The sequence below is a fragment of the Serinus canaria genome, chromosome 10 (genome assembly GCF_022539315.1).
Source record: "Serinus canaria isolate serCan28SL12 chromosome 10, serCan2020, whole genome shotgun sequence".
Taxonomy (NCBI): Eukaryota; Metazoa; Chordata; class Aves; order Passeriformes; family Fringillidae; genus Serinus; species Serinus canaria.
The window spans coordinates 9,983,379-10,006,003 of record NC_066324.1 but is presented as its reverse complement, the minus strand read 5'-3'; the positions used below and the strand labels follow the sequence as shown (position 1 = coordinate 10,006,003).

The 22,625-nt window shown below is 45.5% G+C and overlaps 1 protein-coding gene across 1 annotated transcript; it reads left to right on the top strand.

Annotated features, from left to right (window-relative positions):
• The first annotated feature begins 239 nt into the window (after positions 1-239).
• Positions 240-14,055, top strand: WHAMM (WASP homolog associated with actin, golgi membranes and microtubules). The gene is given in 12 exon segments (XM_050978709.1): positions 240-270; positions 273-328; positions 331-888; positions 3,719-3,892; positions 5,155-5,305; positions 5,791-5,960; positions 6,543-6,708; positions 7,665-7,852; positions 9,258-9,344; positions 9,429-9,524; positions 9,906-10,476; positions 12,763-14,055. Coding segments are annotated over 12 exon segments (2,529 nt in total). The 5' UTR covers positions 240-245; the 3' UTR covers positions 13,050-14,055.
• The last annotated feature ends 8,570 nt before the right edge of the window (positions 14,056-22,625 follow it).

Below are 22,625 nucleotides of genomic sequence, written 5' to 3'. Positions count from 1 at the left end.
CATGCCATGCCATGCCATGCCATGCCATGCCATGCCATGCCATGCCATGCCATGCCATGCCATGCCATGCCATGCCATGCCATGCCAAACGGCCTTTCCCGGGGCCGCCCGTCTCGCTCTTTTACTTCGGCACTGTTTCTTTTCCACTCCTGCCGTGAGGGCCGCCCTAGCCCCGCCTCTGTAGCGGCCCCGCCCCCTCTGACCCCGCCCCGATGCCATGGTCCCGCCCCCTGCCGCTTCCGCCAATGGGCGCGGGCGTTGCCGGTGACGCGCGCCGGCCCCGCCCCTCCTGGCGCTCGGTTTCTGTTTCGCTCCGGGGCCTGCGGGGCCGCTGTCGCCGCTGTCGCGATGGAGCCGCAGCCCGACAGCCTAGAGGGGTGGGTGGCCGTGCGCGACACCGCCTTCGCTGAGCCTCAGCCGCCGCCGCGGCTCCGCTTCCTCGTGGGTTGGAACGGCGCGGAGGGCGCGTTCGCGGTGACCTGCCACGGGCGGGCGGAGGCGGCGGAGCAGGCCCCGCAGAGCTGGGCCGGGCTCTTCTCGGCGCCGGCTCTGCGCGGCGTCCACCGGCAGCTGTCGGCCGTGTGCCCGCGCCTAGAGCCCGCCTTCCCCGAGCTGCCGCCCGCGCTGCCCGGCGCGTCCTCCGGCGGGCTCTGGGCCGTGCTGTTCCCCGGCGGCGCCGCGCCGGACGAGGCCGAGCTGCAGGAGCTGTGCCGGGCGCTGGAGCTGTACCTGGGCTGGGCCCTGGAGCTCTGCGGCGCCCGCGTGGTGCTGGACGCGCTCTTCGCCGCCGACCGCTGCTGCGACGACGAGTACTTCGAGAGCCTCCACGAGCTCCGTGGGAAGGCCCTGCGCGGCCACCTGGCCCGGGCCAAGGAGGCCCTGCGGCGGGTACGGGCCCCGGGGCCGGGCGCGGGGCGGAGGAAGCCGGGGCGCGGGGCTGGCCCCGAGGGGTGCGGGGCCGGGGGCTGCCGGGCCAGCCCTGCGGGTAGGGAAGAGGCCCCTCGGTGTAGGACTGTCTTCAGTCAGTTAAGTGTCCTGTCTTCAGTGTTCGGTGCTGCAGCTCAGCCAATGGGTGCACCTGTCTGAGCTCCGGCTTGGCGCCCCGTGCTCGCCTGGAAGCTGCATGATAAGCCTGGCAGTCCCTGCTGCTGCGGGACTCCATCGATCAGGGCGGACTCGCCAGACTCACGTGAGCAAGGGTGACCGAGTCACTGATACCAGCTTGCTCCTGCTGTTGTCCAATGTCCAGATTTGTGATTACCCAATCGCTTTTTATTGTCTGAAAGTCACAAAGTCATTTTCCAAAGTACTAAGTGTCATCGTTCTTGGAAGTGCATCTTTATTAAGTGGGGAATAAGCCACGTCCACGTGGGGAGTCACTGTAAGACATTGGGGCTCTTACTTAAGCTGCAGGCACTTCTTCCAAAAACACATTGCTAAAAACATCCAGCAGTGTTGGGCAATGGGTGGAAGAGTAACCGAAGAGGAGAATACAATCATGTGCTAATTTTCTAACCTCCCTGAGAAGGTCTCAGACTACATGTTCTCAGTAATGCTTGTAACTGGGGTTAAGACCAAACTTAGTCCTGGTCCTATACAAGTAAGTGGTTTGTAATCAAAGAAATTGTGTCTGGGTTTTTGCTGTTTTTTTAAGTGTCAAATTCTACCCTACTGATTTAAGTGATGATGATGTTAGTACTTTTTCCTTTGGTGCCTTAGGTTTCCTATAGATGTGTTCCTGGGTCTTTTCCCCTTCTTATAAACAAGAATTCAAAGGGTGGTGTGTAGTAACAGAGTTGCAGTTAGGACATAGGAATGTTGACGAGTTACAGATACTTCAGGCTCAGCAGTGTGGTGCTGCTGTTTCTGCAGTGCCTGATTACTGTTTTATTTTCTGGCAAAGTAACCTGAAAGGTGTTTTATGAAAGTGATCATACTTGGAGGAAAGTTATGGCAGTTGACTTCAGCCTTCTCTTTCCTATTGCAGTATTTAACAGAGGAAACAACACTACTTTTTCAGAAAGACACTGTTTTAAAAACACAGCTTTAGTTTACATGAACGTGTACCTTGTTGTACACAAAAGTCAGTGTCTGTCACTAACAGTTCATAGCCCAGTTAGAAATACATTCCAGCCACCACGTTCTTTTGGAAGTGGCAGGAGCCTGTTCAGCTCTGGCAGTTTGGGGCTTGGTGATGAGGTGCAGTTTGGTGCCTCTGATAGTTACTCTGTGATTTCCAGCAATATGTTAGACATGGCTAAGCATGCTGTAGAATTTTATTGTACTTGCAGGCCTAACAGGGACGTAAATTCCTTATGCTGTAGGCTAGATCAAGTTATGGGAAATTCAAGAAATAGACATTAAACCAACCTGAAGTACCAGAGCACCCTTTTTTGCTTCTTACATTAATGTCCTTCACTTATACTTCTCCTCTACTCACCTAAGCATCCTCCAGGAGCAGCATGACCCTCACTTGTTGCTTTTAGAGTAGGAATCAAAATGCCAGCTGTTGCATTTGTATTTGGCTTCCACAGTGGCAAAAGCAGATTGAAATTGCTGCAGCTATTCAGGGCCCTAGGACTGTGTCAGAGCTGCCACAAGCTCCTGGGGAGGCCCAAGAGGCTGTCACACTTACGGGATTATCAGAAATGTTGGAGTTCAGATTCTCTTGTTCCCCTCTCTTGCCTGTGCCAGGCCTGCAGACAGGGTGGGTGGGAAATGCCCTTGAGCTGACTTCCACGGATTTTTCTCTGGGGAATTCCTCCATACATGGGAACTGCTGTTTTACCCAGACTCAGCTGGCAAGAACAAAACTGATGGTTTAATTTCAGTGCTTTTCAGTTGCAACAGAACCCAAGCTAATCTTTTTTAGTGCTTTTTCTCATTACTGGTGGCACAGACACCCCTCCCATCCCCTTCCCTCTTTATGGAGCTGCAGAGCACATACTGTCCTTCCAGGAAGGTCTGTTTCTCAGTGGAACTTAGCTGTGTTCTCTCAGCCAGCTCACTCTATCCTGGCATGTAGAGCATGCCATGGTCTCTGCCAGCTAGTGTCAAAGAAAAACCATTGAAGCTGTGATTTATACCAGTAAACAAATGCAATTGAGGGGAAATCCCCAACTTTTTATTTTGTCATAGAAGGAAATAGGGCCTACTGTACTGAAAGGCAGTAATTCCATGGAAGAATTGTGACTTACAAAGTGTAATACCACTAGAACTGAGAATTAGAATTAGCTATTATAAATTATGCAGGGTGGATCAGAAGTAAATGCCAATCTGTTTTTTTCTGTGCCCGAAGTCAGAAATTCTGGATCGAGAAACTCATTAGCAGGCATTTAGTAATTGTGGAAGCAATGCAACAGCCAGTTTAAGAATACCTTGCTTTTCCTTCCAGTACAAACTTCCCAAGATTCACATTTGTGTTTATAAAAAGCAGCAACCAAGTCATCTGCTCACAGTTATTAAAATGTTTCTGGTAGATGCCCTAGGCAGGATGCTCCTTGCAGACTCCTGGTGGAATGTGCAGCAATTAGTGCCTTTAACAGTGTGGAGTTGGAGGTATTTTCACCTGGGGTGGCTGCAGAATGCCTGGCACAGACCTCCTGGGCAGTGGGAAGTCTTGGCTGTGGAAGGACAGGTCCTTCCCACCAGAGTCTGGCAGCATCCAGCACACACGAATGCAAAGCAGCCCTGTCTGATTTACCTTTTATCCCACTAGGTTCTGCAGCAGCATAAAAGTGCTGACACAATGGTGGCTTTGATGAAGGTTTATGAAGAAGAAGATGAAGCTTATCAGGATTTGGTCACCATGGCAACACAATTCTACCAGTATTTGCTACAGCCCTTCAGAGATATGCGAGAGCTGGCGACACTGTACAAACTGGAAATCCTGGTAAGTCTGCTTTTACAGAGTAAAAGGCCAAGCTACATAGTGGGGCATCAATTGCTCTTGGAGCAGTTCAGGCTCAAATCATGTAACATTCCCTACTTCTGGCTGTACCTGCTTTTTTTCCCCTCTGCCAAACCACCAAACATGACTGACAAATTCAGAGTTAGGGCAGAGCCACTCTCAGAGGATGAGTCCATGATAATGGCCTGACTAGAACTGCAGCTGACTTCCCACTAAAAAAGAGACTATCCCCAGGCTCCACCTCCCTGGGGTTTACACTCTGGGAGGCTGAATTTACTGCAATATAAGTAGCCTTTTTTGTGCCACCTTCCCATGGGATTAGATTTTACAGAGTGTCATCCCCAGGAAGGCTGATGCACCAGATTAACTTAGTTGTGGAGGAGACCTTCCCACTCAAAGGAGTTTTCTATTACTGCTACAACCTGCTAGAACTTCAGATGAAAACATAGCAGTTGTCACTGCGTTCACTTTGTTTTATGAGCATCTTAAACTGGAAGCACATTTTGAAAGTTATGATGCCCCTGGAAACAACAGCTATTTACTATGTTGATTTTCCCTAAATAGTGTCTTAAAATTAAAGTGAGCTGTTAATTTTCTCAAAGAGAGCAGAACAGTTTTAAATTTAGATTAAGGTGCTTGTATACTGAAGGTCTAAACCTGTGAGAATAAAATGTTCAGTGTACTGTTCTGAAATTTAAAGTGGAAATTGGTATAATGAAACAAAGATTGTATTTAAAAAAAACGTGTAAAGGATATTTAGGCTCATTTGAAATATAATTTTTCTAAAAATATACTTGAATACTAGGCTTGTTCCCGTGTCTCCTTTGTGGACTTGAAAACATTCTCTTCTGTTCCTTTCTGTGTCCCTGTTCCTATTGAAAGAGCTGCCAAACTGGAGAACCTGCTGGTGCAATGTGCTGTCAACACGTGGGGAAAAATAGAAGAGAACATTGCACATAGAAGAGTTACTTTTAGTAACAATAAAAAACACTTGTGTTGGATGTAATTTTAAAGATGATAGTTTAAAAAATGTTTTAAGAAGTAAATTAATCCAAATGTGATTGGGGAACAAAGGTTCTATATTAGCCTAGAGAATGAGAAATAGGAATGAGCAGTGATTCACTTTGTGACAGGTGAGGGGAAGGTCATTTTGCCACCATTCTTGAAATGTCTCCAAGTGTAGCATAGTGTGGCTGCACCTCTGTGGAAACCAGGTGGTAACTGAGAATTTTGTGTCCTTGTAGAAATCTTTGCAGTATGATAATTTGGGGCCTAGAAGAGTAGCAGCTTTGCAGAAGGATGCTGATGAATGGACTAAGCGAGCTGAGAGTGCTGTGTGCTCCATTCAGGATATCACAGTGAACTACTTCAAGGAAACTGTAAAGGCTCTGGCAGGTAATCAGAATGACTTACACAAAAGGTTGTGTAAATACCTGACTTCAGTGACTGAGAGCTCTTCTTGTCTGTGCAGAACCTGAGGTTTGGGTGAGTGTCCAACTTAAGAAAGAAATACTTTATTCACTTAAGATTTCTATCTTTTAACCAGTTTGGTTTACAACTTGGATTTGACTTGCCTGAGACTTACAGCTGCAAACCTCTGCACAAAAAGCATGGGTGCTTTTAATGCTTGATGTGCAAGCCTCAAGGATTTCAGCATGTGAACAGAATATTTTGCTGTGCAGCTGTTAGGGTGTATTTCCATGGTGCAATGAGGTATTTTACTTACATCTATAAGGTCACAAATTCAACCTTGTAATCTTGTAATTTCTAAAGCTTCAGAAATAGTCTAATACGATTAGCATTTTTAATGCTTCAGAAACACACAAGGGCTGTTAGTACACTGTATTTCTCATGCTTTACTGCCCTGTTTTAATCTACAGCAATGCACAAACAGATGGAGCAAGATGAGGAGAGATTTGGTAAAACCACCTGGGCATCAGCTTTGCCACGACTAGAAAACCTGAAATATATGTTAGCAAAAGAAACCCTTCAGCATCTGAGGGCGAGAGAGTTGTGCCTGAAACAGAAGAGAGCTGGCATTCAGAAACTCGTAAGACCTTACAAAGCCTCCTTTTCTGTCACTGTTCTTTGAAGGGCTGATCAAGACCTACCAAAATGGTCATGAGAGTAGGCTTTTCAAGTCTTTGTCTATGTCAGCAAAGTTTAACTTACATGCTTTCAGAGTTCAAACATCATTTGAGCATTTGTGATAATAATCTTTGAAGTTGTTTCCTTTTATGAAGATAAAGACCAGATATTATTTTCAGAGGACACTGAAAAATTAAGATACTAATTTAATTCTAATCTTTGATGCCATCTAACTGCTGCTAGGAGTACCTGATATTTATTTTCCAAGAGTAGTGTACTGTACCATGTATAATTGTTTTCAGGAGCAGTATCATTTGTACAGATTATGATCAAGTCTTTCCTGGTAAACTTAAGGTAAATTTATACTTTAGGTTAATAAGGCTCTCTGGTCCTCTGAATTTCTGCTCCTAGCCATTTCTGATGCTCTGTTGTTTTCCATACCTAAGCAGCTGCCAGTTAGACCAGCTCCTTATAGGCATTTGTGCATCCAGACATGTTTCATGTGTGCATTTTGCTACTAATGCTTTTTATTTTTCTGTTACAGATGGAGAATCTTGGTGAACAAGAAGAGAATTTAAGTATAGTGGAGGAGCTGGAAATACAGTATTATGAAACACAGCTGGAATTATATAATGTACAGCTTGAAGTATTGAAGCATGAAGAGATGCTGCTTATTGTACAGCTGGACACTATAAAGAGACAGATTAAAGGTGAGAATAAAATATTATTTAAGCACATATTCAGAACACAGAAGTGACATAGCCTGCTCTGTTTTCGATTTAAAAAAAGGATATCATTGCTTGGGTCTTGCTAGTAGAAAGCATTGCTGGAAAACATTAATGCTGTAGTACCATCTGATATTTTGTCTTTAATTAGACACTTTAATTAATTAGACACTAATTTGATAACACAAGTGTAAAAAAAAAAGCCACAGCGGTTGCTCATCTTGCTAAGCAGCTGTGATATGTGCATGCCCTGGTTTAGCATGGAGTAATTTATATTGACAGTGCTTAACTGCTCTAATAGCTGCAAGATCTATGCACAGAAACTGGGTATCACCTGCTGAAATAGGTCCTGTGATTCATCATCATCTATTCTAATCTAGCATGTAGAAATTACAGAATGCATCCTATAGTGACAAAAAGAGGTGGTTATAGCTAGAATGGTACCTGAATACTACTGTCTTCCAGGTTAATTGTCTCTTTGTGACACAGTTACCCCAAGTTAGGCACCAGTTGTGTTCTTATTTGTGCTTATGAATTTTCTGTTACCACATACACTGCGAGGTAAACATTGCTGCTGCTTGTTCCATAACTGAAGGGTGGTAAATAGTAAAATAAGACACCCAGTGTTGATCAGAAGAGTCTTCCATTTTCCAGGAAAACTCCAGTTGCTGAAGGTAGGAGTTGAAACACAGGGAGACATTTGAAAGAGGAAGCTAAATAACAAATGCTAACAGCATAAATTTGATCCTGCAAAGCAGCCCTGTGAGTAACGTGACATGTTTGCGTATGACTGTGAAGGACCCAGCTCGGCTCTGGAGCTTTACACTTACTCATGACTAACTCACTGCCTTCAACGGCTTTTAAAATGTCATTAGCTCTTTAAATGTTTAAATAACTGTGGCAATTTTTGGTTTCTTAAAAAATGCCAAATGCCTTTTTAGAGAAACAGGATGAAGTTGTTTACTATGATACATGTGAAAATCCTGAGGAGCTCAAGGTCATTGAACAGAGCATGGGACAACATTACGCTAACTTGTCAGCAATGACGGTGCTGAGGCAGAAGACTAAGCAGTTGGAGACAAAGCGTGGGACTGTCTGTGCGAGGAGAGCCTACCTCAGGAACAAAAAAGTAAATGCAGTCCTGGAGATGTGCATTCTCTTCAGCTGATGTCTTGACTCACGAGGGATGGACAGGAAACAATTAGGGAAGTTTGGGTGGAGCGTGCAAGATGATTCATGACTCAGTGCCAAGGCCTGGAAGCAGAAAGAGGGGCAATGTGATTCTAACAGCTTTACACTCCGTGGTGTGGTGCAAGTGTGTCTGGCTTGGAAAGAGAGCACAACCTTACCTGGGTGACCCAGGTGTTCTCCCATCAGCTAGACCAGAACCCTGTGGGGCCAGCTGGAGCTTTGCCCTAGCAGCCTTTTCCAAAGCAACTGCAGTAGAGGAGGACACTGACCTTCTGTGGAGGAAGCTGCAGTGATAGGACAACCCGCACACTGATACTTTACCTTTGAACAGGAGGAAGGGGAAACTTTAACAGCTGCAGTTTTCTCTCCAGCTCTCAGTTCTGTGCAAAGGGCAGTTTTTCCTTTGTTTCCCAATCAGAGCAGAACACTAGGAAGACAAAAGTTGACTCTCATGAACCTTCTCAGTAAGAGGAGTTTACCTTACACCTGCAGTTCTGCTGGGGCAGAGAGCAGAGTTTAGCTTCAAATCTGTCTGACCTTTTATCTCTCAGTAGCCTGGGCAAACTGGGAATTACATTGGAAATGTTTTCTGAGCCATCATTGTCTCTTACTTCCAACTGCTTCCTTGGCAGACACTTCTTTTGCTTCTGTTTTCATTTACTTAATTACTGTCTATTGGTTGTATAACGCTGAAGCCAAATGCCACATGGTTTGCAAATGCTTGTCCAGCCATGTGGATAATCCCCCTCTGTCCCCTCTGTACAGAGACAAAAAGCAACTCCCAGAGAAAATACTGAACCTGCAGCTTCTCTGTGATGCTGTTACTAACAGAAAGTACCCTTGCTAGGCATTCGTTGTGCTTTCCATACCTTTGCTTCCCTGCCTTTTGTGCTTGGGAGCTATGGCAAATGAAGGAGAGGGGGGAAAGTAGCTTTGTATTTTTGTAGTGCTTTGCTAGCTTCCTTCTTGCCTACTTCCTCATGTCTTTGCATAAGCTCATTTTTTCTTTTCGTCTCCCTTCTCTCTTTTTTTTCTTTCTTTTTTTTCTTTAACTAAACTGTAAGACAGAGGGGATGGGTCACATCTGGATACATTTTTGCTGCAGCATGAATAAAAATATGGCTGATTAGGAGAACATTTGCTTTAGCCATGAAGGAGTCCCACAGACTTCACCATCAGGGTCTCACATCTGATGCTAGTTGAGCTTAGCCATCTTTCTTGGCACTTCCAAATACCCAACCATGGTTGCTCTTTAGTGGCTGGTGCACAGGAGTTACTGGCAGAGCTGGTGCAGAGGAAGTGTGAACTGACTGAGGGTTGCATGAATTCTGCTCTTCCCCCAGGATCAGTGTGAGGCGAGCCACCGGCAGAGACTGCAACAGGCAGAAGAGAGCAGAAAGCGCTTCCAGCAGCATCACAGCATTCAGATTGTGAGTACCAAACAGCAGCCCTGGGGAGTCTGGCAGCTGCTGGTTTGCACACACTGAGGCTCGCTTACTTGTGTTTTAATGCAGAAGAGAGACAAACAAAAAGAAGAGGAGAAAAAGAAGAAAGCTTGGATAAGCCAGGAACGTCAGAAAACGCTGGAGAGGCTGAAAGTGTTCAGGGAGGCAAGTACTGTGAACTGCAGTAGTCCTAAGTGGTGTCAGAACATGTCAGAAAGCAGCCATAGCTCACATGTGAGTGTGGTTCCAATCAGAGACAACTGTTGGGATAGCCTAAAATAGGATTATATGAGTACAGGGGATTAAATCTCCTAAAGATACAGTTTCCAGATGTGGACTCTGTTGCAAAGAACACAGGTGAGAACATGGCTTTGAAACAAATGCTTTATTATTAATTTAAATTTATTCAGGGTTGACTTTTCTGCTTGAATGGGTGAATGGGACAGTTCTGTGTGCTCTGTGGCTTTTTATCTCATTGGGATTGATGTTTTGATGAGTCCAATGGAGACCAGTCCAGTGACCTCCTGCCTTACGATTTTTTTTCAGAAGTGTCCAGCTCATGTTGTTCTGAAGACATCTCGTCCCCAGCCTCGCAGTCCCAAGTTGCCACGAGGCACCCCTCAGCAGGCTGTGGTGCTGTCCCCTCCACCTGCATCGAGCACAGGGGCAGCCCCAGCAGTTCTGTCCCCTCCACCTGCATCGAGCACAGGGGCAGCCCCAGCAGTTCTGTCCCCTCCACCCTCATCAAGAGTAAAGGCAGCTCTTGAGCAGCCACAGAGCATTCTGCTTGTAGAAGACAAAGAGCCAGAAGCTTCATGTCAGAATACCCCAGCAGACATCCCTGTCCAGATTTTTGTTACTGATGGTGACACAGAGGAACAAAAGAACAGCGAGGAATTGATGGTCTCTCCATGCTTACCACCTCCTCCTCCATCTCCTCCTCCACCACCTCCTCCCTTGCCACCTCCACCCCCACCTCCCCCCCTACCTCTCCAGTTAAAAACACCATCAGCAACAGAGGATAAACCACTTCCCCTCAGCCCTGATAGCCCCTCAGAAAGCCCTGCACTGCACAATCAGGATGACTCATCCAGGAGGTCTATAAATAATTGCATAGGTAAGTAGGCTCACATCAACTGGTGCTTTTTAATGCATTTCCTGTATTTTTGTGGTCTCCCTCCCTCCTCTGCTTCTGGACAGGAATAGTGTGTAGTTTGATCTGGAAAGCTTAGTCTAAGAAACTACATAAAATAACACTGACCATAGCTCAGGATGTTAAATGAGTAACAATGATTTGTGTGTCCTGTTTGAGATACTTCACAGAGTCCTGACGGTCCAGTCAGAAGACCAATGGGGATAAACTTGTAGCTGTACTAAGGCTACATTTTAGTGTTTATGATGTATGTACTACAGAGCTGGTAATTGGGCTGCTTGTGTTTCTAAGGTATGCACAGCTTTTGTCCACTTATAATTTGCTTGGTTTCTAAATAAAGGTTTCCTAAGGGAGGGAATTCATTTGAAAGGCAGGTGAATAGTTTTGGCATACATTCCTAGGGAAGAAATTCTGCTCTGTTACACCTTTGCTTTGTTAGCAAGATCATGCAGGTGTAATTGAAGGCTGAACTTGGCAATTGAAGGAGTAGTTTGAATGAGAATAGAGCTCAGCAGCCTCCCAGGGTTGCACTGGTTGCATCCTGCTGACAGGTTTATTTTTGTCTCTTTTTTGCAAGCGGATATTTTGACTATGTCAGAGAGATTGATCTAAGCTGAAAGGCAGCAATTTTTCTGTTGTTTTTCACAGTGGAGCTTATGCTAGAATGAAGAATGTCTTTAAACGTGGTACATTCCTTTTCCTTTTCAACTCTTCACAATACATCCAAGTAGCCTTTGTATCCTATCAGTTCAGAGGCAAACCACAGGCAGAAATACCAGGGGAAGTTCAGCGTTTTCAGTTCTTCCAAGCTGTGGGGAAGTACAAGCAGCTGAAGGGCTGAGACGCAGTTGAGTTACCATGGCAAACCACTGTGCATCCAGTGCAGACCTCAGTATGGGATATCCATGGGATAACTCTACCACAGATACTCTTAAGAAGCCTTGATTAGCAACAGAAGTTGTACACCAGAGTAGTCTGATTACTGTTGGAGCTGCCTTTCTGGTAGCTAATATTTACTGCCATTCACAGCCTAACATTGATGTCTTTTCATTATTTTTGGATAAGAAAAGGTATTTTTTTTGTTTATTGAAGAGATCTGATTAGGGTTTACACCTATTTCTTGAAGAAAGCCATCATGTCAGTAGCTGTAACAGTAATTGCTAAATTACCACAGGAACTTACTGAAATAGCTTCATAAACATGGTGTAGTTATGGGCTACTCGTGTCTTTGTATGTTAAAAGCCAGGAGAGACTTCTTTTATAATTTGGCTCTCTGACTAATCTTTTAACCAGGCAGCCCATTTATGTAGCAGACTTAAGACTCTCTTACTTGTAGGCTTTGTAAGGCGATCTGGTGGATCTTTGTTTGATCCTTTTCAGTCTGTGAAGGTACCAGAGGATTTAGCAGACTGTTGCATTTTGAGTGGTTGATGTTAATCACATAACCTTGTGTGCACTGCGCATGGCAAAAATATTTCTAGCTGTGAGGCACAGATGGTCTGGACCTATTGCTGTCCAGGGAAACAGCCTCCCTGTCTGACAGTCTGGAGCAAGCAGCAGAGAGTCCAGCAGGAGTGAAACACAAATTAGTGTGTATCAGGAGGTCTAGTGGAAACTCTCAGTATGGTTTCCTTCATGGTCTGCAGTTCAGAAACATACACCTGAGATCTAAATCACAATGTAAAATAGGAATTGTGTTCTAAGTCCATGCAGAAAAGAGCTGCCTGCAATAGGGCCTGATCTGGCTTCCAGTGACTTCACTGGTGCACTTTATAGCCCTTTTACTCAAATCCTTTCATTTTTCTCTTGGCTGAGCAAAAATGCAATTGGCGGTCTCAGCAGGCTTCTGGGCGAGCTAGGAGGGATGGTGGATTGTTTATAACACAGAATGCAAGAGATTTTTTTGGTTCAGTGAAATTTTTTTGAAAGCCCATAAGGTTGTAATGAAAAAGAGCATTGTCCTTTGTGTATAATTTCTTCCTTAGAACACAGCCTTATATAATGATGAAGAGACGTTGGATTCTCAGTCCAAGATATAAAAGCTGTAACTGCTTTATAAAAGCAGTTCCAGAGCCTGCTGTTGCAGAGCTTGAAAGAGTCTGTGCCACAACAGACCACTCTTGTGCCAGCACAGACCATCCTAGCACTAGCATGGATTAAAGGAAGAGCCCTGAGCACTTGGGTAGGGCTTCATACCTCTTAAGTGTGCTTGTCTTATTTTTCTGGTAACAGTAGCTGGGTGTGTTGCAGGTTCCATGGATGAAGTTTTGGCTTCCCTGAAGCGCAGTGAAGTTCACCTTCGCAGAGCGGAGCAGCCCAACCCGTACGCCTCCGTGAAGGACAGCATCCTCTCTGCCATCAGGCAGGGGGTTAAACTAAGGAAAGTGAATCGAGATTCTGACAGAGATGGCAGCAGAGGATCCCCTAATGAGCTGGAGAGAAGTATTAAGGCAGCCATGCAGAGAATTAAGAAAGTGTCTGCTGATTCTGAAGAAGAGGAGGACAACGATCAGAATAATGGAGAATGGGACAGCTAACCAGCCTAACAGACCTACTGACTGCAACAGAGTGTGGGACTCATTTTGCACATTGTAGAGGACTGTCCCTGTCAAAGTGAAGGAACTGTGATTGTGTGTGGTGTTCTCATAGTCCAGAATGTCTTGTAAAGTAAAAAAATCCTGCTGATTTTCTGTAGGAGCTACAGATTCATATTTTTGCATGATAAATCATACTCCGAATTATGCTTGCACTGATAGGTGTTCCTGGCTCAACCATGTAGTGTTTTCACCACATCTGAAGACAGTTAAAATGCTGGATTTAAACATACATTATTTAGATTGTTACTACACAGTGGGTAATGCTATCACAACAAAGTTTAAGGAGTGGAAATATAACTGAAAATGTCTTTTTTCAGATAAAAGTAGAAGCAAATCTATGGTGACAAAGGCATAATCTGGAATCTTTCACTCCTACCTCCATTGTCCAGAAAATTCTTAAGCATTTTGCTTGTCTTAATACAGCTCACTCTTAAATAACTATGTGGGTTCTCCATTTATCATCATGTTAGAAAGTGTGCATTTATGGGTGGCTTGATAATGCTGATTGGGAAAATCAGTTTCAAGTTTGAAATAAACACTACTGCAGTAATTACTGAAAAGTTTACTTTTTTAGCTGAAAGAATAAGTGTAGAGAACTTTTAGATGTTAAATGTTTTTCATACATCTACAGTTACAACGACCTGTTGACATGAAAGAAAAAGCCAAAATATTACATACAATATTTTTCAGGATTTAGTCCTTCATGGGCTGCATTTCTCCACTGAGAACTTCAATACATGTTTATAGCTACTCTCATGAATTTAAATTACCTGATGGCCTTACAAATGGCAGGTATTTACATTGTGTCTGGAAGCTGACTATTTCAAAATTCAGCTGCCTTCAGAGAGTCTTGCTATTTTGGGTAGTTAGTGGCACAAATGATTAAAGTTTATTTTTTTTTGAAGTTTATACTGACCCTTAATAAAAATATATCTTGACAGAAGAAGTAGATTCAGCGTGCTGTCCTTTTAGGATACTGCTGTGAACTGAGGATTATTTATACCATGGTACCCTGGGTTTTGACAGAAAGTGGCAGCCATACAGCAACTGCACTCTCACTAATGGTATATGTAAATGCCCTTATTTTCCCAAATATTTATGAATTGTAATTTGGTAACAAAATTAAAAATACAGTGCTTTAATTCCCTGTTCCACTGTAGAGCAGCAGCTCTGTTTAATCAGCACAGTAAATATGTATGCAGCAGTTTTCATGCAAGAAGCAGAAGTAGCAGCTGGGGGTTCATTTTTTACTGTTTAAGCACCTACTGCTGTTTGGATTTGAGGAAAAAACTCTGGTTTTGGTCCACTGCTATGAAACCAGAGACAAAAGGAACATGAGCACAGGTCAGGTGTTACTCAGCTGTCCCAAGGAGATACCCTGGAGGGGAGCTGGCACGATGGCAGAGTGCCCACAGCACCCTGCTGCCCCTGGGCTGGGCTGGGCTGGGAGCAGCAGGGCAGGATCCACCCCAGTACTGAGCACTTCCCATGGACAAAATCATCCTGTGAAAGCAGAGTTCTTCCCCAAGGGTACCCTGGGCAGAAGGGGTGCTCAGCCCAGGGGGTGGTGCTGGGGCTGAGAGCTGAGAGCTCTCCCAGCCATGCCCTTTGGTGGTGCAGTTATTTAAAGCTGCACGGAGGGTGCAGAGGCTCGGCTGCCTCCCCTGGCTGGTACCTCCTGCCAAATGGCAGCACAGAGCCCTTCACTGACTCACTGCTGTTGCATTCCTGGGAAGCTGCACACAGCATAATGTGGAGAATTAAGTGAGTTGCAATTTCTCCAGCAAATCTTATCGCTTTTGTGTGTTTAGCAGCAGCACTTTCACTCAGGAGAGGCCGTCTGGGGATCAGCACCAGTGGACAGTGATTTCTCCTGCTTAAGAGTTTCTTTTGTAGCCATGTCTGAAGCTCATCTGGGTCTGATGTCTTGTGTCCAACACACCTCTATGTCCCAGGCTGAAAAATATCCTTGAAAATCCACTCAGAAACTGCTTGTTTTCCGAAGCCTGTTTTATTTGCTGGACAGCCAGCAGGACTGCTCTAGAAAATGGGCTGCTGCAATTTTCTGGTCAGCAGTAGAAGATTTCACCTCTATCAAGTAATCCTCACTGCCTGGTTCTCTACCAAGATTTAATGGATCCTACTCAGCAGAGTAGCTGCTGCATCACCAATTCTCCTGGATGTCAGAAGCACGGCCAAGGTAAACACCAGAAGCACTGCCATTAGCCTAAAGAGAAGAAGGTGAGAGAGCAGTTTTCAAATACATAAGAAGCAGCGGCAAAGAGGGAAGTAATTTGTTCTGCGTGTTCACAGGGAGATAAGGGGCTTAAATTACAGCTGAAATGATTCAGGGTAATGGTAGGAAAACCTTTCTAACAAACAATGAGAGCAGAGAGGTGCAGGCACAGGTTGCCTGGAAAGGTGGTTTCTCTGAGCAGGTCAGATAAACTCTCCAGGGTGCTGCTGGTGTTGCTGACTGCTGCAGCAGGGAGAGGTTTGCAGCCCATGCCCAGATGAGCCTGGTGAGCTCAGTGTCCTGCTGCCTTGAGGCTCAGTTTGCTCTGCAGGGGAAGCCACAGCCTGTTTTCTGAGGAATGCCCAAATGTAAGGACACTCAAAAAAAACTTTCTAAGTTGCCCTCAGATTTTTCCTCTGTCTCTCTGTGACTGTGACCACAGTGGGCTGTGGAGGGGAGGGTGGGTATGAAATAGCCCCATTGCCATGGGTTGGTGTGCACTCAAGAAAACCACCTGGAAGTGCCAAAAGGAGAGAGGATAAATTAATTAATCTGGATTTGAACTCAGGCTTCAGCAGATGCCTTCTCACCTCTATGATTGGTGCAGCTGCTGGTGCCATGGACTGTCAGCAAAGTGCAAGGGCTGATGGACAGAAGAGGAGAAACTGGACTGATGGGTTGGATCTGTGATAACCAGCTCTACCAGACCAGTTCAATATTAACCTGGAAAAATGCTGGGACATCTTTTTGACATTAAATATCTTTCTCAAACTCCCTCACTCTGGGCTAGTAAGTTAATCCCTTGGGGGGAACAGTCTGCCCTAATTGTCCATCTGGAGATACTGATTTTTTTAAACTGAAAAATGCAGTTGTCTGGCTTTAAAGAGTTAATGATGCACAAATTTGCTGGAAATCCCAGTCAGGAGGTAAAGAGATAAGTTTCTATTAATCAGTATCACTGTGGCTTGTGATTTTTCTCACTATGATGAGGGCAGTCCAGACAGCAGCTGCCAGTATTTTTACAGAGGTTTAAAGCTAATGTATTCAAAAAAGCTATTTAGTTTGACTAAAAGAACTTCTCTTTGATCACAGCAAGAGAAGTGTCATGGCAGCAGTGCTGGGCACCGTGGCCATAGCAGGTGATGTCAGTGCAGCCTTGGGTTTGTCACCATTTCTGTCCACATGCTGCTTTTTGGGCTTGGTGAAGCTTCTCCAAAACAAACCTCCAGCACAGTGCACGGGGCTGGCCCATAAGCTGAATATTGACCTTTTTTTTTCTTCAAAATGAAGAAAAGCAAATCAAATCTGAGTGTGAGCACTTTGAAGTGACCCAGACTTATAGGGTTGAGCAAGTGCATCGTATCAGGGACCTGTGAGACTGAGGGGACTGTGGAAGAGCTCTGAATAGAAGGGCTTGAAGTGGTGAAGGTTTTCAGGGCAGCACCCATGATCCATCCTTCAATCACTTCCTTCTTTTATCCCTTAAAATAAAAAGATGCACATGTACACCACGAGAAAGAAGGACAAAGAGGATGAGTAGGAGGACATTGATTAGAACTAACAAAAAGCTGGGAAATGCTTCTCTTTTCAGTCTTCCTCAGCAAAGTGGTTGGAAGGTAAGTGTGTGCACCCTTTGGAGAAAATGGGATTTAAGGCTATGCATGCCCTCACTCAAAAAGCATGGATTTAATTCCAAAGGTTGTATTTGCATCCAAGAGCACATCTGTGCACTACACACAATAATAACATGATATTGGAGAGAGGGACACATCATTTCAGCTAAACCCATGGTGGTGATAAAAGGTGAATGGTATTGAAAGCATTTTTTAATAAATGCCACAGCAAACCTTGGCAGCAGAAACTGCTCAGAACAATATGTGAATGTTTCCCTGGAGGAAACACTCAAAAGCTGCTCCAGAACACGGCATTTTTTTTCTGGCAAAAAGGTATGTGATTTTCATTCTCAGCATGTCGCACTAAGCTGAGAGCAAGAAGGAACACAATTAAATCTGCTCAGGTAACAGTGACATTAACAGCTCAGCTACTTGTGAAAATGCTTTGTAAAACAAGCCCTCTTTAGCAGGCCTTTGCTCTTGCAGTAAGAGCGAGCCACAGACTGCTCAACGTGTCTGGGTGTGCGTGAGTGTGCAAGAGCGTGCGCGAGTGTGAGAGAGTGTGCACGAGTGTGAGTAGCACTATACTCTGCATTTATCACATGGGAGGGACATATTCCAAATATTACACGGGGGCATTATATTGCACTTATTACATGGGGCGATATATTGCAATTATTATATGGGGTGATATATTGCATTTATCGCATGGGGCGCTATAGATACTGCATTTATCACATGGGGCACTATAGATACTGCATTTATTACATGGGGCACTATGTACTGCATATATCCCATGGGGCGCTATAGTTACTGCATTTATCACATGAGGGCACTATAGATATTGCATATATCACATGCAAGAGTGTGCGAGATTGTGTGAGGGTGTGCATGAGTGTGAGTGTGCGTGAGTGTGAGTAGTGTGCACGAGTGTGTGCGAGAGTGTGCATGAGCTTGCATTAAAGTTCCAAGATTGGGGGGGCAGCATCCTCCCAGGGCAGCTGCCTGCAGGAGATCACATGCAGCGGCCGTGGCTCAGAGCCAGCCCTGAGCAAGGACCTTCTGGCAAAAGGGACCCACAGCAGCACCCAGTGCTGCCCTGCCAGCCCCCAAAGGGTGAGCACTCTGGGGAAAGGCTGGCCAGGCTGAGAGAGAACCTCCATGTCCTCCTGGACACTGGGGTTCCCCTCACTTGATCCTTCTGACGGTGATCACAAGAGTCTCAGGATGAGGGGAGAGACGAGAATCTTGATTCCATGTTTCAGAAGGCTTATTATTTTATGATATATATTATATTAAAACTATACTAAAAGAATAGAAGAAAGGATTTAATCAGGAGGCTGGCTAAGAGCAGAAAAGGAATGAATAACAAAGGCTCAGACTGACCGAAACAGTCCGAGACAGGCGGACGGTGACTGGCCATTAATTAGAAACAACCAGATGAGACCAATCTCAGATCCACCTATTGCATACTAGAGCAGCAGATAATCATTGTTTACGTTTTCTTCCTGAGGCCTCTCAGCTTCTCAGGAGGAAAAATCCTAGGGAAAGAATTTTTCATAAAATATGTTGGTGACATAGCATCAGTTAATCACTCTCAGTGTCACAAAGATATTTGCAGCTCCCTTCTATCCCAAGGCAATAGTCTAAACATCATCCTACGGGTGTCTTTGCAGAGCCTTGCAAAAGAGTTTCTCTGAGCCTCTGCTCCACCCCTGATTCCCATCCTCTTCTCACCCAGAAGGAGTGGAAAGGCTGCCAGCCCCAGCTCCAGCTCCAGCAGCGTGGTTTCCGTGTGTCTGGGCTCCGTGGCAGTGGGCACGGCAGACACCGGGGGTGAGGAAATGAGTCTGTCCCACTCCTGGAGACGTGCTAGAATCACTTATTCATCAGCAAGTGAGTCACTGCCCTTCCCACAGCCTCTTCCTGCAAGCAGAGGTGACAGTGAAATAGGATCCAGTGCCTACGCTTCCCGGCCTACGGGGAGAGCTCTGTGCCATCCCCCGTTCCTCTGCCATCCCCCCGTTCCTGTGCCATCCCCTTCTCCAGAGCACGCTCAGCTGGAATGGAAGTCCTGGGAACTCTGCAGGTGTCTGCAGGAGTGTGCAGGGATGTGCCCAGGTGTGCCTGGGTGTGCCTGGGTGTGCCCAGGTGTGCCCAGGTGTGCCCAGGTGTGCAGGGGGGTGCAGGCACACAGGGAGAGGAGCCAGCAGTGCATCCCATCTGCTCTGCCAAAAGGAGCTCTTTGCCTGTGTGAGCAGGTATCTGCTGCAGAGAAAAGGGCTGCTCTTTCCCTTCTGGCTTTTAAACATCATTCCTCTCTCAGCCCTGTGCTAAAGCCATTCCCCACCCACTGAAATGACTGTGCTAGTGACCATGGGGCCTCCACAGCATCAGGGAGTGATTAGTGAATCACTGCAATTTCTCAGGTTTCAGAGCCAGGGATTATCTTTATAAATGCACCCAACACTGCTATAGATGAGCGGGATTGGAAAGGTCTCTGTTCTTCAGGGAACCCCAGCATCCTGTTTTGCAGCATTCATCTTCAGGCTAATGAGCAGTACAAATCTGCATCCAGAGAAAAATTAAAGCCACAGCTAATGGTAGCAACGAAATAAGTGGCAAAAGACAAAATGTAAAGAGCTTTGAATGCTGATACATTTCAGTGTGACATGATAATGCAAAAAGGTTGCCAGTGCTGCTATTATTTATAATTCCCCAAATGTCTGAATTCCCTCCAGCCAGCATACATTAAGCACAATCCAGGGCATATGCCACAAATCATATTCAATGATGAAAAGTCAGGGGAAAAGCAAGAGCTCAATCTCTCTTGATTACAGCAGCCAAAGATTCCTTTTTCATAGACTGCCAGTACTAATGAATGGAGAGGACACAAAAGGAAAACAAAAATACTCAATTCAACGTACTTCATGTGCCAACAGATGTATCTGCTCATAAACTTGATTAATTAAATGCAAACTGTTGTCAAGAAATGTTGTTCAGGGGTTTTAAGCCCTCACTCTGACTGGCATCCAGCCATGGACATGGAAGTGTGGTCCTGGAAAGCTGCATGGGATTTAGCTCTGGGATCCTGGCTACAACCACTGCTGCACAGGAGGGCTGGTATTTTTGAAGAGATCCATTTTGTGGTGGAGAACAGTAGGTCTCCAAAGCTCTGCTAGAGCATGATTGATTTTGTAAGATGTGTCTCGCTGCTGTGCCAGTACAACTGGAATACAGCCTCAAAAGCAGAAGCTGGGCCTCATGTTGACTCACAAAAATCTCTGATTTTCAACATGCAGCTTTCCATCCAGAGATCATTTCATTGCAGACAGTGCTTCTGAGAAGATCTAACATTTCTGAAGCTACTGAAATATGTTCAGTGTTCAGGATAAGTTTTGAGACCCGAAGAGAATTCCATAGCACGAAGATCTGTCTTTGAAAAATTCAGAGGTCAGAGTTGAGCACCCCTCAGCTGCAGCAATTTGTTACATGTTCCTAGCAATGCATTCTTGCTAGAGGATGGCAATGTTTGCCTTGCAAAGGTTGGCTATGCTTTTAAAATCCACCAGCTCTCAGATCTGCCCAGCCTGAGCAGTGCTGCCATTGTTAATGACAAAGTGGGAAACTGTGTGGCAGGGTCTGGCACAGCCCTCTCAGAGCTGCCTCACCAGCCTTGCATGGCCATTTTTAGCCTTGCTGGCTGAAATCAAACCTGGCAGTGCACCTGGCAGGGCATTTTTTTTGTTTTTGAAGGATGGTTGGACTTTGCTCCAGTGGGTTGGGTGGCTGAAGCAGGGTTGCACCACCACTGCAGGTCAGGCTGGGCTCCTGTCATCACCTGTCTTTGCTTTTTCAGCTGCTACTGACACATTTTTGTACCTAACATTAACATTTCAGTTGTTCTCAGGAGAGCAGCCCATTATGTATTAGTCTCACTGATGCTGCTCTTCTGCTCTGGTTGGCAATGCTGATTATGTAAAGGAAATTTAATGTTGTAAATAATTAAAATTTTATACAAGATTTTGGCTACTTTTCAGGAGTAAAAAGAAATAAAAGAAAATGTATGCAGTGAATTTGAAAAAATGTTCAAGTCTTCTAGGAAGTGGGGAGACAGCTAATAATATATAATTAACATATCTTCCTTTCTTCCCTTGTTGGTGCAGACATGCCTTTAGATGAAAAGCATGGGAAATTAAAGTGTGTGGGACTGAATAATGTTGAATTTTATGTAAGTTCAACCTAGTCACCATCTACATGTGTTATGGAGAGGGCAAGCCTGCTCCTGCCCAGGGATCTCATCCTGTACTACCTTTATACAGGCTTCCCCACGGTGCCATGCCTGGGGTTTTCCTCCAAAAGGAAGGAAATGATGGCCTATCTTTTTCAATGCTGTCAAGGAATTCAAAGTGTCCAAAAGGACTACATATTAAAGGGTAGTTCATTCATTTAGGGTTGAACATTTTGATTTAAAGTTCACCTCATGTTTCCATCAGACCTCCTGAGGTGGCACATCACAGCTCAGCAGCCCACAGTCAGGCAAAACTTTTTAATGTCTGACTCTGGAAGGACACAGTCCATTGAGGAGGCTCCTGAGCTTTCTGACAGGAATCCAGGCAAACATGAAAATTAAAGGTTCAGAGCCAGCAGCAGCAGATATTGCTGCTGGCAGCATCACTCACCACAGAGCCCAGGGCAGGCTGCTTCTTTTGGAACCCCAGGTCACTTGCACTATGAACAGCTGGCAAGGAGCAGCCCTTCACACAAACCAGAGACTTTCTGATGCTAAAAATGTACCCTGGGCCTAATGAGGCAGATAGGATACAGAAGTGCCAGGTGTGGCTGTACCAAAGAGGTGCCTCTGTGCCCAGCAGAGGCACTGCCTGTGCACAGCCCAGTGCCCACGTGGATCAGTGGGAATGTCCCCTGTGGCACCACCAGCTTGCTAGGGACAGAATGGGGCTGGCTTCTGATAATTGTAGGTGATGGGAGGTACTCACAGAGACTTCTGTTGTACTAACACTCATAATTATGCAAATCCAAACAGATAAATGGAGGTGGGTTTTGCTAAGAATTAGAGACTGATCCTTGCATTTTACTGTGATGCACATAAGCTGGTTTTGTAGCTACTGGTTTGTAGTCCCTGGTTATTCAGAGAGTGCAAGAATTTGCTGCACTGCTTGTCAGAACTATTGATGGCTCCTGGTAGAAAAGCTCTGACTAAAGGTCAGGGGCAGATGAGTTTCTCGCTCACCCCAAAGCTGACATTTGCAGCCTTGTAGCCCAGGGGAACAAAGGCACAACAGCCACTTTGCAGCCCTCAAACCCTCTTATTTCCTTTGGAGGAGCCAAAGGCTTCTGGCCTGGTGCAGGGACAGAAAGCCTGTGCTGTGGGATGGGCACAGCAGTGTTCAGCAGCAGGGTGTCTCTACTGCCTGTGCTGAGCCCAGTGCTGCTGTGTGCCCCGTGCCCCTGGGCTGCAGCCTTGGCGAGCAGCCTCACCCAGGGCTCCATACCTGCCCTGTGTTGCTAAAACATGATGAGCTGCCAGAACATGCCTCCTTCCATCACACAGAGCTCATCCTGAGTCCCAGGTGCTCCCTCCAGGGACAACACCAGCTTCAGCTGCCACCGGGGGCTGTTGCACCACTTACAGCAATCACAGGA